The 18,076-nt window shown below is 42.1% G+C and overlaps 2 protein-coding genes across 7 annotated transcripts in view; one reads left to right on the top strand and one right to left on the bottom strand.

The window, feature by feature from the left end:
* xpo1b (exportin 1 (CRM1 homolog, yeast) b) overlaps positions 1 to 11,852 on the top strand; it is a 75,005-nt gene extending 63,153 nt beyond the window's left edge. For all 3 annotated transcript variants that reach the window (XM_061910948.1, XM_061910947.1, XM_061910949.1), the window contains exons 21-25: positions 3,286 to 3,454; positions 3,536 to 3,670; positions 3,742 to 3,901; positions 3,973 to 4,069; positions 10,724 to 11,852. In XM_061910948.1, the coding sequence (XP_061766932.1) occupies positions 3,286 to 3,454; positions 3,536 to 3,670; positions 3,742 to 3,901; positions 3,973 to 4,069; positions 10,724 to 10,870 (708 nt within the window). In that variant the 3' untranslated portion in view covers positions 10,871 to 11,852. The remainder of the gene's footprint in view (positions 1 to 3,285; positions 3,455 to 3,535; positions 3,671 to 3,741; positions 3,902 to 3,972; positions 4,070 to 10,723) is intronic.
* The window catches only part of sanbr (SANT and BTB domain regulator of CSR), a 27,748-nt gene continuing 20,895 nt past the window's right edge, over positions 11,224 to 18,076 (bottom strand). For 3 of the 4 annotated variants that reach the window (XM_061910950.1, XM_061910951.1, XM_061910952.1), the window contains 4 exons: positions 16,485 to 16,558; positions 16,331 to 16,419; positions 16,057 to 16,135; positions 11,224 to 12,703 (listed from right to left, as the gene is read on the bottom strand). In XM_061910950.1, the coding sequence (XP_061766934.1) occupies positions 12,480 to 12,703; positions 16,057 to 16,135; positions 16,331 to 16,419; positions 16,485 to 16,558 (466 nt within the window). In that variant the 3' untranslated portion in view covers positions 11,224 to 12,479. Of the gene's footprint in view, positions 12,704 to 16,056; positions 16,140 to 16,330; positions 16,420 to 16,484; positions 16,559 to 18,076 lie in introns of all 4 variants that reach the window. The other variant, XM_061910953.1, reaches the window with a different exon arrangement.

Genomic DNA, 18,076 nt, shown 5'->3' with positions numbered 1-18,076 from the left:
AATTATGGAGTTACCCTGTAAATTTTTTTTCCAAAGCTAACACCTGCATCAAATTAAATTTGTTCAATAGTCTGCAGTTGAAAATAAGTGTTCACACATTGGAGAGCTGTTGCAGCAGGTGGATTGTCATGAATCATGGCTCCAACACGAGATATGTCAAGTGAACCAGAATAGAGGATTACATTTTCATGAAGGTAAATCGTACATGTAATGAAGTTGAAGTACCAATGATTGTCACACACACACACTAGGTGTGGTGAGATTATCCTCTGCATTTGACCCATAACCCTCACCCCGTGGGAGGTGAGGCGAGCAGTGAGCAGAAGGGTTGGCCGCGCCCGGGAATCATTTTGGTGATTTAACCCCTAATTCCAACCCTTGATGCTGAGTGCCAAGCTGGGAGGTAATGGGTCCCATTTTTATAGTCTTTGGTAGGACTCGACCGGGGTTTGAACTCAAGACCAACCGATATGAGGGCGGACACTCTAATGTAGCAGAAGTTGTTGATTGTTCAGTCAGCTGTGTCTAAAAATCCAGAACAAGTGCAAACAACATAGGAGGGTTGTAGAAGGCAAGCATACTGGTAGACCAAGGAACACATCAAAGTGTAAAGGGAGAAAACTTAAAGCAATATGTCTCAAAAAAGAAAATTCACAGAAAAACAACTGAAGAACAAATAGGCAAAAACTGGAGTCACCATCTGTGATCGAACAAGAAGAAACCATCTAAAGGAAAAGGTATTTAAATACAGAAAAGCTAAAAGAAAGCCCTCATTAACATCTAAACAGAAAAAAACAAGGAAAAGCAATCGTGGTCAATAGATCAGGCAAGGTGATGATGCAGGAACTTTTGTTTGGTGATGTTCCAATTAGATTTATGAAGACAACAGCCAGAAGAAAAATGCACATTACAACAGTCAGTGATGATATGGGGCTGCATGTCAGGTAAAGGCACTGGGGATCCCTGTCATTACATCATCAATAAATGTACAAGTTTACATTGACATGTTGGACACAGTTGTTATTCCATCAATCGAAAGGATGTTTGGGGAAGATGACATCATTTCTCAAGGTGTTAAGCCATCTTGTCATAGAGCAAAAACTGTAAAAGCGTTCTTTGAAGAAAGATACACAAGGTCAATTATGATTTTGGATTTCAACCCAATTGAAAAGCGGTGGACATTGAAAAAAATGGTCCACGATAGGACTCCAACTTCCAAAACTGATCTGTCAATTAGAGAAAGTTAGAAAAAGCTTGGCAGCACAGTGAAAGAGGGCTTAGTGTATCTGCCTCACAATACGAAGGTGCTGAGTAGTCCAGGGTTTAATCCCGGGCTCGGGATTTTTCTGTGTGGAGTTTTCATGTTCTCCCCGTGACTGCGTGGGTTCCCTCCGGGTACTCCGGCTTCCTCCCACCCCCAAAGACATGCACCTGGGGATAGGTTGATTGGCAACACTAAATTGGCCCAAGTGTGTGAATGTTGTCTGTCTATCTGTGTTGGCCCTGCGATGAGGTGGCGAGTCCAGGGTGTACCCCGCCTTCTGCCCGATTGTAGCGGAGATAGACACCAGCGCCCCCCGTGACCCCAAAAGGGACAAGCGGCGGTATATGGATGGATGGATGTAGGGCTGGGCGATATTGCCTTTTTTTAATATCGCAATATTTTTAGGCCATATCGCGATATACGATATATATTACGATATTTTGCCTTGGCCTTGAATGAACACTTGATGCATGTAATCACAGCAGTATGATGATTGTATGTGTTTACATAAAAATATTCTTTTTCATACTGCATTCATATATGCTACTTTTAAACTTTCATGCAGAGAGAGAAATCACAACTAAGTCAATTGACCAAAAGTGTATTTATTAAAGTTATTAAGCAATGGCCCAAACATTCAAGTCATTTCCAAAACAGAAAGTGCAGGATTGTCAGAGACATTTTAATTGTCAAATAAAAATGAGCTGCATAATAGGAAATCAAATAGTACTTGTCATTCACTATGTGGTATCTTACTACGGTTATGAAATTCTCTTCATTCTCTAGCGAGTGACTTTTCAAATGGTGCTACATATTAGCAGTAATGCTACTTTTTATAGCAACGCTTTTCCCCCCCACACTTTACAAATTACGGTTGTCTGTTCGACATATTCCCACTTGAAGCCAAACCACCGGCAGACGATGGAAACCCTGCTGTTTTTCTTGGGAATTCTTCCTTCATTTGTTACCAGATCCGCACCTTCTTTCTCTCGTACGGCTACGTTAGCAGCTAACTTAGCCCAGTATGCTACCTCTCTGCTCTGCGAGGGCGGACACTTATGTGACGTATGTAAGTTTGTGCGCCTGCTTGTCTGTGGAGAAGGAAAGACAGGAAAGAGTGAGAAGAGCCTGAAGTGTACGCCCGCAGCTAAAAGCAAATGCGTGAGAACGTATACTCGAATATTAAGATATAGTCATTTTCTATATCGCACAGAGACAAACCCGCGATATATCGTATATATCGATATATCGCCCAGCCCTAGATGGATGGATAGAACAATGTTGAGGAAGAATACTTTTTGTCACTCGTTAAGTCCAATCTTGAGTGATTACATATTTTAACTCTGCTTGATCCAAAAATGAGACTGTTACTGACTACCACAATTTCTATTTCTTGATTTAATGTAATGTTTATTAAAGATAAAAAGTTGCCGTTTGAAATGACTATTGTTTTGTGTCATGTCTATTTGCTTTTTCCTACACAATTAAATAACTTAAGGAACATCTCCCAAGTCTGTTGGTTCCATCATTTGTTCCATGGTTTGTAAATGTATTTTCTATGAAATAGTCGCACAGTTTAATGATAAATTATCCATATGCGCATCTTGGATGAAGTAACGTGACGTGACAGATGCAGTGACAGAGTTAAGTTGAGGAGGCGGATGCTCCGCAGCCAGAATCCGCACAATTGCACAGCGTTTTTCTCTTAAGCACACAGTAGCCAATGTGAAAGGAAACCAGTACAGGTATGACTGTTTGCGTCCCTTTGTGTTTAAAGCAATGGTCATTGTGAGCAAGTATTCACCTGTTTGTACGTCGCCTTGCGATTAAATTGTCGGTTTGCTGGACGTGGTTGTGTGAACACTCACAAAGACTGAGCAATGTCTTTGTTAAAGGAAGACAAATACGGTAACGCAGAATCCTCGTGTGAAAAAGGCAGTACAGTTCTCCAGTAATACTCATTCAAATGAAATTTTGCATTATTGAGAAGTTCTTTGACCATTTTCTCATTGTGTCATCAGAACTTTGAGGAGTATCCTGAGCACAGAACCCACTTCTTCTATCTACTGCAAGCTGTCAACTCACACTGCTTCCCTGCATTCCTCGCCATCCCCCCCGCACAATTCAAACTGGTGCTGGACTCCATCATTTGGGCCTTCAAGCACACCATGAGGAATGTTGCCGACACTGGTGAGGACCTCAATGCCTTCATCTTTCTGCATGTGCTTACGGGCCAGTCCACCCTGAATCTCTTGTTGTTTGTGCCATCAGGTCTGCAGATTCTCTACACGATGCTGCAGAACGTGGCCCAAGAGGAAGCAGCAGCTCAAAGCTTCTACCAAACGTATTTCTGCGACATCCTGCAGCACATCTTCTCTGTGGTCACTGACACGTCTCACACCGCAGGTGAGTTTGCACAAATGGTGAGAATTAGACAGAATGCAAACACACTGACCACCTCCTTGTTTGTCCTTCAGGTCTCACCATGCACGCTTCCATCCTGGCCTACATGTTCAACTTGGTGGAGGAGGGCAAGATCACCACAGCACTAAACCCCGCCTCCCCTGCCAACAACCAGGTGTTCATTCAGGAATACGTGGCCAACTTGCTGAAGACTGCCTTCCCTCACCTGCAGGAGTAAGACCACAGACCACCCTTGCGGCGGTGCTCATTAACAGTCCATCTAACCTCACCTGTCTTCTTTGCAGCGCTCAAGTTAAGGTGTTTGTGACCGGCTTGTTCAGCCTAAACCAGGACATTCCTGCCTTCAAGGAGCACCTTCGGGACTTTCTCGTCCAGATTAAGGTGAGACCTCTTTGAAGTTATTGTGGTCAAGATTTACCCTCAAACCACTTAATGTCTTTTATTTTATATATATATATATATATGTATGTATATATATATATATATATATATATATATATATATATATATATATATATATATATATATATATATATATATATATATATATATATATATGACTTTTACATTGTAGATTATCACTGAAGGCATCTAAACTATGACACCTGTGAAGTGAAAACCCTTTCAGGTGACTACCTCTTGAAGCTCATCGAGAGAATGCCAAACTAAAATCAGAGCAAAGGGTGGCTGTTTCAAAGAAATTAGAATATAAAACATGTTTTCAGTTATTTCACCTTTTTTTTTTTTAAGTGCCGTATTCTCCGCACTATAAGGCACACCTAAAAACCTCAAATTTTCTCAAAAGCTGACAGTGCGCCCTATAACCCGGTGCGCCTTATATATGGACCAATATTGAGCAACAATGAGCGGTAGAAATGGATGGATGGATGGAGGTCTCGCAACTACGGTAAGCAGCCACCAACTTAATTTTCCCCCGTAGAAGAAGTATGCTTCTTCTACGGTAAGCAGCCGCCTACCTTATTTTCCCTCGTAGAAGAAGAAGCGCGCGGTGCATACTGGGATATATGACTGCGGGAGGCGTGCTGTTTCTGTGTGTTTATGCAAAGACCCCAAAATTAGCTCCTATTAAGAGACACGCTTACGACGCAGAGTTTAAACTCAAGGCGATGAGTCACACTGTAGAACAAGGGAATAGAGCAGCAGCGAGAGAATTTAAAACTTTAGCAGCAGCCAGAGAATTTAACATTAACAGCAGCGACACTGACTCGTTTAATGACGACTTCGCCCAACTGTTTGATTCGAACACTAAAGAAAAATAATTTGAGGGATTTGTGGATGAGGAATAACTTAATTAAGTGAGCTTTACATGTTTATTTTGTGTGTTGTGTTGTGTGACATTATCGTTTGAGCAACGTTGAGTATTTGATATATTATTGCTTTGCATTATTTCGAGTGTTACTATATTGTGATTACACTAACGTTTGATTTACCGTAACAGTATCAGAATGTTTTTTACGTGTTTATTGAATCTGGGAAAATAATAAAACAGCTGTTTATTTATTTTGGGAGTTAGCGGAGTTGTCAGAACGCTGATTTGTAATCTATTAATAAAGTTTGACTGACATATCTGAGTGTTTTGTTGATATTCCCTTTAGCGCAGCTCCATCTAAAAAATGCATAACGTAACCCCAGCCTCTACTTACTGTTGCATCTATTCTATGCGCCTTATAATGCGGTGCGCCTTTTATATGAACAAAATATTAAAATAGGCCATTCATTGAAGGTGGTCCTTATAATCCGGTGCGCCTTATAGTGCGGAAAATACGGTACATAACTCCACATGTGTTCATTCATAGTTTTGATGCCTTCAGTGACAATCTACAATGTAAAAGTCTATGTTGTCCGGGGGCTTTAAGCCCCCTGGTAGGGTCTCCCAAGGCAAACTGGTCTGAGGTTAGGGACCAGACAAAGAGCAGCTCGAAGACCTCTATGATGAACACAAGAAAAGGACTCAGAATTCCCTTGCCCGGACGCGGATCACCGGGGCCCCCCTCTGGAGCCAGGCCCGGGGGTGGGGCACGATGGCGAGTGCCTGGTGGCCGGCCATGTCCCCATGGGGCCCGGCCGGTCACAGCCCGAAGAGGCAACGTGGGTCCCTCCTCCAATGGGCTCACCACCTATAGCAGGGGCCATTGAGGATCGGCGGTCCGATCCTCGGCTACAGAAGCTAGCTCTTGGGACGTGGAACATCACCTCACTGGGGGGGAAGGAGCCTGAGCTAGTGCGCAAAGTAGAGAAGTTCCGGCTGGATGTAGTCGGACTCACTTCGATGCACAGCAAGGGCTCTAGAACCACTTCTCTCGAGAGGGGCTGGACTCTCTTCCACTCTGGCGTTGCCGGCAGTGAGAGGCGACGGGCTGGGGTGGCAATTCTCGTTGCCCCCCCGGCTCAAAGCCTGCACGTTGGAGTTCAACCCAGTGGACAAAAGGGTAGCCACCCTCCGCCTTCGGGTGGGGGGACGGGTCCTGACTGTTGTTTGTGCTTATGCACCAAACAGCAGTTCATAGTACCCACCCTTTTTGGGTACACTCAAGGGAGTACTGGAGAGTGCTCCCTCGGGTGATTCCCTTGTTCTGCTGGGGGACTTCAACGTTCATGTTGGCAGCGACAGTGAAACCTGGAGAGGTGTGATTGGGAAGAATGGCCACCCGGGACTGAACTCGAGTGGTGTTTTGTTATTGGACTTTTGTGCTCGTCACAGTTTGTCCATAACAAACACCATGTTCAAACATAAGGGTGTCCGTATGTGCACTTGGCACCAGGACACCCTAGGCCGTAGTTCCATGATCGACTTTGTAGTTCTGTCATCGGATTTGCGGCCTCATGTTTTGGACACTCGGGTGAAGAGAGGGGCGGAGCTTTCTACCGATCACCACCTAGTGGTGAGTTGGCTGCGATGGTGGGGGGAGGATGCCGGACAGACCTGGCAGGCCCAAATGCATTGTGAGGGTCTACTGGGAACGTCTGGCAGAGTCTCCTGTCAGAGAAAGTTTCAATTCCCACCTCCGGAAGAACTTTGAACATGTCACAAGGGAGGTGCTGGACATTGAGTCCCAGTGGACCATGTTCTGCACCTCTATTGTCGATGCGGCCGATTGGAGCTGTGGCCGCAAGGTAGTTGGTGCCTGTCGGGGCGGTAATCCCAGGACCTGTTGGTGGACACCGGCGGTGAGGGATGCCGTCAAGCTGAAGAAGGAGTCCTATCGGGTTCTTTTGGCTCATAGGACTGCGGACGCAGTGGACAGGTACTGACGGGCCAAGCAGTGTGCAGCTTCAGCGGTCGTGGAGGCAAAAACTTGGACATGGGAGGAGTTCGGGGAAGCCATGGAAAACGACTTCCGGACGGCTTCGAAGCGATTCTGGACCACCATCCGCCGCCTCAGGAAGGGGAAGCAGTACACTGTCAACACCGTGTATGGTGCGGATGGCGACCTGCTGACCTCAACTGTGGATGTTGTGGATAGGTGGAAGGAATACTTCGAAGACCTCCTCAATCACACCAACACGTCTTCCTATGAGGAAGCAGTGCCTGGAGAATCTGTGGTGGGCTCTCCTATTTCTGGGGCTGAGGTTGCTGAGGTAGTTAAAAAGCTCCTCGGTGGCAAGGCCCCAGGGGTGGATGAGATCCGCCCGGAGTTCCTTAAGGCTCTGGATGCTGTGGGGATGTCTTGGTTGACAAGACTCTGCAGCATCGTGTGGACATCGGGGGCGGTACCTCTGGATTGGCAGACCGGGGTGGTGGTCCGTCTCTTTAAGAAGGGGGACCGGAGGGTGTGTTCCAACTATCGTGGGATCACACTCCTCAGCCTTCCCGGTAAGGTTTATTCAGGTGTACTGGAGAGGAGGCGATGCCGGATAGCCGAACCTCGGATTCAGGAGGAACAGTGTGGTTTTTATACTTGTCGTGGAACTGTGGACCAGCTCTATACTCTCGGCAGGGTTCTTGAGGGTGCATGGGAGTTTGCCCAACCAGTCTACATGTGCTTTGTGGACTTGGTGAAGGCATTCGACCGTGTCCCTCGGGAAGTCCTGGGGGGAGTGCTCAGAGAGTATGGGGTATTGGACTCTCTTATTTTGGCAGTCCGCTCCCTGTACGATCAGTGCCAGAGCTTGGTCCGCATTGCCGGCAGTAAGTCGGACACGTTTCCAGTGAGGGTTGGACTCCGCCAAGGCTGTCCTTTGTCACCGATTCTGTTCATAACTTTTATGGACAGAATTTCTAGGCGCAGTCAAGGCGTTGAGGGGTTCCAGTTTGGTGGCCGTGGGATTAGGTCTCTGCTTTTTGCAAATGATGTGCTCCTGATGGCTTCATCTGGCCGGGATCTTCAGCTCTCACTGGATCGGTTCGCAGCCGAGTGTGAAGCGAACGTAATGAGAATCAGCACCTCCAAGTCCAAGTCCATGGTTCTCTCCCGGAAAAGGGTGGAGTGCCATCTCCAGGTTGGGGAGGAGACCTTCGCCAAGTGGAAGAGTTTAAGTACCTAGGAGTCTTGTTCACGAGTGGGGGAAGAGTGGATCGTGAGATCGACAGGCGAATCGGTGCGGCGTCTTCAGTTATGCGGACGTTGTATCGATCTGTTGTGGTGAAGAAGGAGCTGAGCCAGAAGGCAAAGCTCTCAATTTACCGGTCGATCTACGTTCCCATCCTCACCTATGGTCATGAGCTTTGGGTCATGACCGAAAGGGTAAGATCACGGGTACAAGCGGCCGAAATGAGTTTCCTCCGCCGTGTGGCGGGGCTCTCCCTTAGAGATGGGGTGAGAAGCTCTGCCATCCGGGAGGAGCTCAAAGTAAAGCCGCTGCTCCTCCACATTGAAAGGAGCCAGATGAGGTGGTTCGGGTATCTGATCAGGATGCCACCCGAACGCTTCCCTCGGGAGGTGTTTAGGGCACGTCCAACCGGTAGGAGGCCACGGGGAAGACCCAGGACACGTTGGGAAGACTGTCTCCCGGCTGGCCTGGGATCGCCTTGGGATCCCCCGGGAGGAGCGGGACGAAGTGGCTGGGGAGAGGGAAGACTGGGCTTCCCTGCTTAGGCTGCTGCCCCCGTGACCCGACTTCGGATAAGCGGAAGAAGATGGATGGATATATGTGTATATATATATATATATATATATATATATATATATATATATGTATTTATTCATTCATTCATTCATTTATTTTCTACCGCTTATTCCCTTTGGGGTCGCGGGGGGCGCTGGTGCCTATCTCAGCTTCAATCGGGCGGAAGGCGGGGTACGCCCTGGACAAGTTGCTACCTCATCGTAGGGCCAACACAGATAGACAGACAACATTCACACACTAGGGCCAATTTAGTGTTGCCAATCAACCTATCCCCAGGTGCATGTCTTTGGAAGTGGGAGGAAGCTTGAGTACCCGGAGGGAACCCACGCAGTCACGGGGAGAATATGCAAACTCCACACAGAAAGATCCCGAGCCCGGGATTGAACCATGACTATTTAGGACCTTTGTAATGTGAGGCAGACGTACTAACCCCTCTACCACCGTGAAGCCCATGTTTATATATATATATATATATATATATATATTAGGGCTGTGAATCTTTGGGTGTCCCACGATTCGATTCAATATCAATTCTTGGGGTCAAGATTTGATAATATATTGATTTTTTTAAATTCGATTCGATTCTCGATTCAAAAACGATATTTTTCTGATTCAAAATGATTCTGTATTCATTCAATACATAGGATTTCAGCAGGATCTACCCCAGTCTGCTGACATGCTAGCAGAGTAGTAGATTTAAAAAAAAAAAAAAGCTTTTATAATTGTAAAGGACAATGTTTTATCAACTGATTGCAATAATGTAAATTTGTTTTAACTATTAAACGAACCAAAAATATGACTTATTTTATCTTTGTGAAAACATTGGACACAGTGTGTTGTCAAGCTTATGAGATGCGATGCAAGTGTAAGCCACTGTGACACTATTGTTTTTTTTTTATTATTTCTGTAAATGTCTAATGATAATGTCAGTGAGGGATTTTTAATCACTGCTATGCTGAAATTATAATTAATATTGATACTGTTGTTGATAATATTCATTTTTGTTTCATTACTTTTGGTTTGTTCTGTGTCGTGTTTGTGTCTCCTCTTAATTGCTGTGTTTATCGCAGTTCTGAGTGTTGCTGGGTCAGGTTTGGTTTTGGAATTGGATTGCATTGTTATGGTATTGCTGTATATTGGTTTGTTGGATTGATTAAATAAAGAAAAAGAAATTAAAATATCGATTTAAAAAAAATGAGAATCGATTCTGAATCGCACAACGTAAATAAAAATAATAACTATAGTTGCATATTCCTTACTCATACAAAGTCTCCAAGACAAAAGCATATTTTAAATGTATCCAGTAACAAACATGTCAGCATCATTACAATTTACCGCATTAATTATTGTGGTCACTGGATGTTGCCAAGAAAAAAAAAAACAATTACCAATAACTTGTTCCTTATCCCACTTCTGACATTTTCTGAGTTATTCGTCAAAATCTGCCTATATATTTTTGAGTTATGTTACTATATATATATATATATGTATGTATGTATGTACACAATAATTAATTAATGCGGTAAGTTGTAATGATGCAGACACGTTTGTTACTGGATACATTTAAAATATGCGTCTGTCTTGGAGACTTTGTATGAGTAAGGAATATGCAACTGTAATTATTTGATAGTTGTTTGTATCGACAAATGTTGTCATTGGACTGAAATGGTGTTTAATTAAGTGCACTAATTACGTACGTCAAGCTTGTGCGCTTAGCTGCTGTGTAGCTGCTGTGTAAGATGCAGGTTGATATTATCCGATACTTGTTTTGCTGACATTGTCCCCAAATCGGATAGCAGAATTTTATGGGGAGTTCCGTAATGCCTACACCTACAAGAGTCAGAAATCTTTTGTGTGGCATCATGCTAACTGAGCAGCAAATAAGAAAAAACTAAAACCAAAGAAGAGACAGTCTGTCATATAACCAGCTTGTCTGCTCCTCCTCAGGAGTTCGCCGGCGAGGACACCTCTGACCTTTTCCTGGAGGAGCGGGAAGCATCGCTTCGTCAGGCTCAGGAGGAGAAACACAAAATCCAAATGTCAGTCCCTGGCATCCTCAACCCACACGAGATCCCAGAGGAGATGTGTGACTGAGGCTCCATGGAAGTGTACAGGACACACCGAACAACAAACCACGGCAAACACAACCCAAGAAAGGCACTCGAGTGTGATGGACAGCTCCGCCCCCTCAGCGGAGACAATTGTAAATGATTCAATGTGGCCCTTTTGCATCACGTACCTTTTGTACTCAGACTTTTTCTCCAGTATGTTTCCAAAAGTTGCTTTTTGTCATGATGAGGACACTTTAACCATCTTGTCTTTGTGTTCCTTCAGTCTCCCTTACATTTGTTGATATATAAATATTATATATTCGCACGGTCCGGGCAGGGTTGGCATTAAGTCTGAGTCAGGCTTGTATCGTGGCGGTGAGGTTTTCGGTGGGAGAATGTGAATCTAACGGCTATTGAATGAAGGTTTGGGGAAATGCTAAGTTGATGAGTCAGTGTTTTTTCATGGTTTGTGTGTAACCTGAGTAAGTTTCAACACTTTTTGTAAGGAAAGTAAACTTGTGCATATCATCCCAATTGTATAGCATCTTTAATACCATGGGAACATTTTTTCCTCTTATTCTATTGTTTCTTTGGTGTGTGCGTGTGTGCGTGCGTGTGTATACTGTCGCATAGTCGACATCAGGCTTTTGTTTTCCTCTAAGAGGATTGTTGCTCACTTGTGAGCCTCCATTAATGGGACATTGAAAGGAGGTTGTCGGAAGTATTTATGGCTTTTTGGTTGCATCTTTCTAACGCCTCAGATGGCTTTCAACATGTTGAACTTCCATACAGGACAGGACACTATTCCTACTTAACAAATGGCAAACAAAACAAACCGGGTTTACATTCAATTTTGTATTTTTCATTCCTATGTTTTGAGTTCTGAGCAAATAAAACCATACAGCAAATCCATCTTAGAGTACTTTAATTAGGCTACAGAATGTATACAAGTACCCAGTCTCACTTCTCAAGGTGTTACAATTTTTGTGAACTTTTTGAACTGATTAAAATTGAGAATTTTACAACATTGTCTTTGCTTCAATCATTTAATTTATTTAAATACACTGTTAATCATGTTGATATTTGTACATGTGCATATCTATAGCTAAAATGATGCATATTTAATTAGGGGTCAGAGGGCACACACACGTCCTACGGCTGCCAAGTGAAGAAAGCAGTTACAAATTGGAAGTCAAAACTGGATGTTTTGACCGAGAAATGGCATATTACTGCCCTCTAGCGGACAAAAAGATAATATTGATGACTACACTTGCCAACATTGTGGACATTTGACTGAATTTCCGTGTTTGACATGGAAGGAGTTGCATTTAAGAAAAAAGATTAATTAAATAAATTATTGAAAATGTGTTTTCTTCCTCAGATTCAACTTAAGTTGCAGCGCAGCTCCTTGTAGCACAGAAACTAGTTTGACCTCAGACACCATTCTTCAATAATCAACACCCCAACAGGAGTAGATGTTAATGGCCAGTGAATGGACTAATGTGTTTATATGTACGTCTAAACGCTCCACAACTACTAAAAGTCACGCTATCCTTCTAGATGCCTGCCTCCCACTTATTGCGGTACAAAAATAAATGGTCCAGATCCACCTGAGAAGGCGCTCCAGCAGTCAAAGAGAACGATCAAGCAGTTTAGTGAAGTCCGTGGAGTTCCTTGTTTTTCAAGGACAGAGCACAGCTGCACAAACACGACACGACCACCTTAGTGTAGCAGAGGCGATGACTGGCTGGAGCAGGGTGAGTGGAGGGGAGAACCTTTTTAGATGACTGGACAAAGCTCAGGTCAATCTTCTTCATCAATGTCCATAGTCCTGCTGCTCTAAGTGGTCCGGATCTGAGCGTAGCGTATTTTAGGTCTGCAAGGCATCAAAGAAAAATGCAAGACTGAATAATGGGTGTTATTTACAGCAGTACACCACCATAAAGACCAAGATTAAAAAACAGTAGTGTAGTAGCCCCAATCATTTATAAAAAAACAAGATAGACATTTTATTTAACAAATATATTCAATATTTTTGGCCACTAATGTTACACACAGTTTGAACAGTAACACCATGTTTGCACATAGGAAAATAAAACACTGTACTTAAATCAAGTGATTATTTGGCTTACCACCAGATGGAACCCCCACAGTTTCAGAATAACTGATTTACATCTTTCATTCTATTTGTGGTACTTATATCTGACACCACGATGCAACTATACCTTTCACTACTTCATTGACATCAAGTGTTTTAATGTGCTTCAACATCTTGTATTACAGAATTTAAATCAGAATATCAGCTGCTAAGAGGTAACATAAATTGAAAAAAGAACAGCAATGGCCTTTCGCCTCCCAGTAAAGCAAAACAAACAATACTGTGCTTATAAATATGCTCATAAATAAAAACAGTCAATGACTTTATCACTAGTGATTTAGGGCTATATAAGTAAACATTGATTGATTGATTGATTGATATACTAAAAGACAAGCAATGATGTATAGCAGTGGTCCCCAACCACCGGGCCAAGAAGATTTATTTATTTTATTTAATTTTTTTATTAAATCAACATAAAAACACAAGATACACCAACCCCAAAAAACTCCCTTTTTCACGACAAAAACCTCCCTTTTTCATGACAAAGAAGAAAGAAAAAAAAAACATACTACAAACCACACTTTGTCTTTTTGGTAAAATAAGTAAAGCAGTGGTGTTCAAAGTGTTGCCAAAGGCCAGAAGAGTGTCTCTCAGCTCTGGTTTATAGCACCTACACGAGCGATTACAGTTGGGTTGCACACTTCTGAAAGTTTTCTGTTGGCTGTGGTAAGGTACATTATCTGGGCTTGTGGTGGCGGATCTCTGCTGTCACTCAAGCGGTGAATAGTTTCATTACCGTTAAAATTTGAATAGCGAATCAATGTTTGATGCAAGATACACATATCTGTCATTTTTTTTATATGTACTTCTACTTGCTAAACAAAGTACATGACAGATCATTTTGGCTCTGGCAAAAAGGCGTGTATGAGTTGTGTTGTAATGCAGAGTTACACCACACTTACAGACATGCCATATTTCAGTGATTTTCAAACTGGGGTATGTGTCCCACTAGTCACAGTCGTGTTTTAAGCGAGTATGGTCAACTCACTTTCAGGCGATCTCCTCAATGATTGGTCAAAATGTAGTCATGTGACTCCAGGGCGCCATGACTGCTACTAACTTTGAGCTGATGTTATGTGTTTGAAGGCGATTCCTCATTAGTTTATTGAGGTGTAAAAATGTCCTATTATGCAGAATGGGGCTGCTCCTCCCACGAGAATTGTGGAAAACGTTCAGATTGTTTTCCCTGCAACCCGGAAAGAAGAAAAGTATGAGAAGTGAATGTTTGGTGTCAACACAGGAGAGCCACAGATTACAGCGCCTTGTTCCAGGTAAACACACGACACAACGTCTGCGTTTTTGTTCAGGAGAAAACACACAGACGATAATACAAATAATAACAGAAGACATTAATGAGTTAAAAAGATGGATAGGCTCCAGCTTCCCCCGCGACCCTGAAAGGGACAAGCAGTAGAAAATGGATGGATGGGTTTGACAAAAACAGACTATCTTTGAATCTCAGTAAAAATAAAACAATCCAATACTGTAGCAGCAAAGAGAAACTCAAACACAAATACAAATAGACGGACATTGAAAAAGTAAAAGAAACCACATTTTGGGTAAATAATAGATGATAAAATGAACCGGAAATCTTATTAAAGAAATAAACAATATAAAATGTAAAGAAATAAGTCAATAATGAATGAAGTAAAATATGTTCTGGACCAAAAATCCCTTCAAATTCTCTACTGTTCGCCAGTGTTGACATATCTGAGTTATTGTGCAGAAATATGGGGAAAATAACAAAAAAAGTATACTTATTCACTTAGCATGTAACAATACAGAAAGATCAGAATATTACATAATGAGTGACACATACAGTGATTACAAATACATTGGAGGCAGACACCACAGTTGACATACTTCACAACAAAGTCACAATTTCTCTGTGATTGTTGGTCCAAAGCTAATGAACATTCTGACAAAATCAGAGCAATAAGTTATTTTTTTGGCCGTTCTGTGTATTTTTTACATGCATTGCGCTGATGGGTGAGTGTGAGAGTGCCTGTTGGTAAAGAAACACTACAGGAATGTAGCAGCGTAGTGCGTCAAATACGCTGCAAAATTATATTTTCACAAAATAAAAGCATGTTTTGCTGTATGTTTATGAGCTGGAGTATGTTTAGAAATATATGTAGACATACTTTTAAGTTTTTTTGGTCAGAAAAACTAACGTCTAAATGACAGCAATTGCATGCATCAGGCACAGCCGCACATGTCCTTGGTACCAGTCATGGCGCCTGTTGTTTAGTTGGCAATACTCTCTTTATACAAGACTCTGCCAGGCTTCATCTAGTGATACGCCACAGAATCACTTATTTAAATATTCAAACACAGTGTTACAGTTCAAATATTAAATACACTTGTTAAATAACACCTCAGTAGTGTACTTTAATGTTGGTCATCATGGTGGTACTTAGACAGCTAAGTGTTTTCTGAGGTGGTACTTGGTAAAAGTTTAAGAACCACTGCCATTTTTATTTGTTTATGAGTGAGGGCGAACCAAATCTGCATTTGTGACAGGTTTGCATAAATAAATTGTACAAAAGAAAAGTATTTTAAGACAGCGCTGACTCAGTGCTCAATACCGAGAAGTGACACTGCTCTAGGAGGAGAAGTGTGTCCAAAGTATCTGGTGATACTTTGGACACACTCATAGGTACTACACAATGTACATATAGTCACACAGTTAATGATTCAACATAGTTCATTTCAAAATAATACATTTCCGAAACTTCAATTTCGATGGCCAATAAAAAAATACAAAAGATAAATTCAATGATGAGTTGAATACATTTGAGTGCCAGTGTAATTATTATGTTGTTTTTTTAATCCAGTAGCAGTTCTTGCTTCAATAGTGGGTGCAAATTCATATGCATCTATTTTTTTTCCTCCTCATCCTTGTGGCGCCCCCTGGAGAACGACCCTCGTGGCTTATAGCTATAATACCGTTTTAATCAATATGGAACATGTGATACATGCTTCTTGCATGTCACTTCACCACAGGGTGTGTCACCAACCATGAGTAGAGAAGAAAATACTGTTTGTAGTTCATCCATCATTTGACCTACCTTGGTGTCTTCTCCAAACTTTGTCTGCTCTGAGAGGTGCTCTTGAACTGCACTTCCAGTCGGGAGTAGATTCCGCCTGCTGGCTGTGACCACACACACACGCACACGCACACACGCACACGCACACACGCACACACACACACACACACACACACACACACACACACACACACACACACACACACACACACACACACACACACACACAGACTCATTCAAGATTATCATAAAACAAAGTTCCTTCCTTCTTTGGTAAAAATAGTTTTTGCCAAACCTCTTTAGTGTCCTTGGCCTTGTTCAGCTCCTGGCCACCAAAGCGCATGTTGGTGAGGTAGCTGACGATCTCGGCCATACGGCGCTGGTCTGGTAAGGGAACAAATCTGAGGTTAAATAAAAATGCTTTGAATGGGCTCGGCGTGTTCGTTTACCTTCCTCCCTCTGAGCATCCTGGTTGTACCGCAGGGAGCGAGAACTGTCCCACTTACTTTTCTGAACACTCACTCTGCAACAACAGATATGATGTTTCATACATTAAGGATGATAACAAAATCCAATGTAGGTCAATATGTAATTCAATATTTAAACAAAACTATAGTTTTGTGTTGTAGATGACAACGCTTATTAGAGTAACATTTAATATTCACAAATTCAGCATTTACTTCCCAGAAATAAGCAGCTTTTTTTTGTAGTCATTTCCTTTCCCCTCCACACAAACACATTTAATTTACTCTAAGTCGGTAATGCAAGATAAATTCAGGATAATAAGACATAGACGCGTACAAGGGTAGATGAAGCGGCGCCACAACAAACGGAAATGTGGCTGTAGCGTTAGCTTGACGACCAGGCATCTTTCAGGATTGTTCATTATTGGTGAGTACAGTAAATACATTCCACATTGGATCAAAACTCAACAATGCATTGCTTATTCCAGTCTCATGTCTTTATAAGGACATTGTTTACTTATGCTAATAAGGAGCATATATTTTTGCTTGTTTCATCGCTTCCATTCTGCTGCTTCACTCTTATTTGGACTTGTTTAGATTATTTATTTTGTGCAATGTGGTGGTTGTTATAAATTACGTGCAAGAGGAGCAATTGCATGATTTAAAATCTACAAAAATAGTCACTGGTGGGTTTGACTTGTGGATTGTTTTGAGCCTTTGTATTTAATTGTTTTGTTTTCTATATTTTTTACTGAGCATGGATTGAGCAATCATACGTACATATAGTCTACACATACTGTAGATCAGTGATTGCCAAACTGTGTTAAACTTGTGGTACGCGGACTCTATCTAGGGCAGGGGTAGGGAACCTATGGCTCTAGAGCCAGATGTGGCTCTTTTAATGACTGTATCTGGCTGTCAGATAAATCTTAGCTGACATTGCTTAACATGATAAGTAATGAAAAATTCCGCTGGTAATCACGATATTAAAAATTACTTTTAAAAGATAAAACATTCTCATGCATTTTAATCCATCTATCCGTTATCTATTGCACCCGTTCAAGAAATAAAAATGTTATTAAAAATAATTTGAGTCTTGTTATACTCTAAAAATGTTGGTCTTACTTAAAAAATGCCCGCATTTAGTTGATATAGCTCCCACAGAAATACATTTTAAAATATTGTTTTTCATGGCTCTCTCCACCAAAAAGGTTCTCGACCGCTGATCTAGGGGTACGCTAAAGAATCACTGAATTGGATTTTCAAACACAATATTACTGTTCAACCTGTACGTAATATCATACTGGCCAAACATATAAAATATACTTTTTAAATAAAAATTCTGCCTTGTTTTGGATGAATATTCAAGCCTACGAAGCTGATGTATTTAAAGGCCTACTGAAACCCACTACTACCGACCACGCAGTTTGATAGTTTATATATCAATGATGAAATATTAACATTGCAACACATGGCAATACAGCCAAGTTAGTTTACTAAATTGCAATTTTAAATTTCGCGCCGAAATATACGGCTAAAACGTCTCGGTCTGGACATTTTGTTCCAGCATCGTTCCC

The sequence above is a fragment of the Nerophis ophidion genome, linkage group LG09 (assembly GCF_033978795.1).
Source record: "Nerophis ophidion isolate RoL-2023_Sa linkage group LG09, RoL_Noph_v1.0, whole genome shotgun sequence".
In the NCBI taxonomy this organism is placed as follows: domain Eukaryota; kingdom Metazoa; phylum Chordata; class Actinopteri; order Syngnathiformes; family Syngnathidae; genus Nerophis; species Nerophis ophidion.
This window is presented reverse-complemented; position numbering and strand designations above follow the sequence as displayed.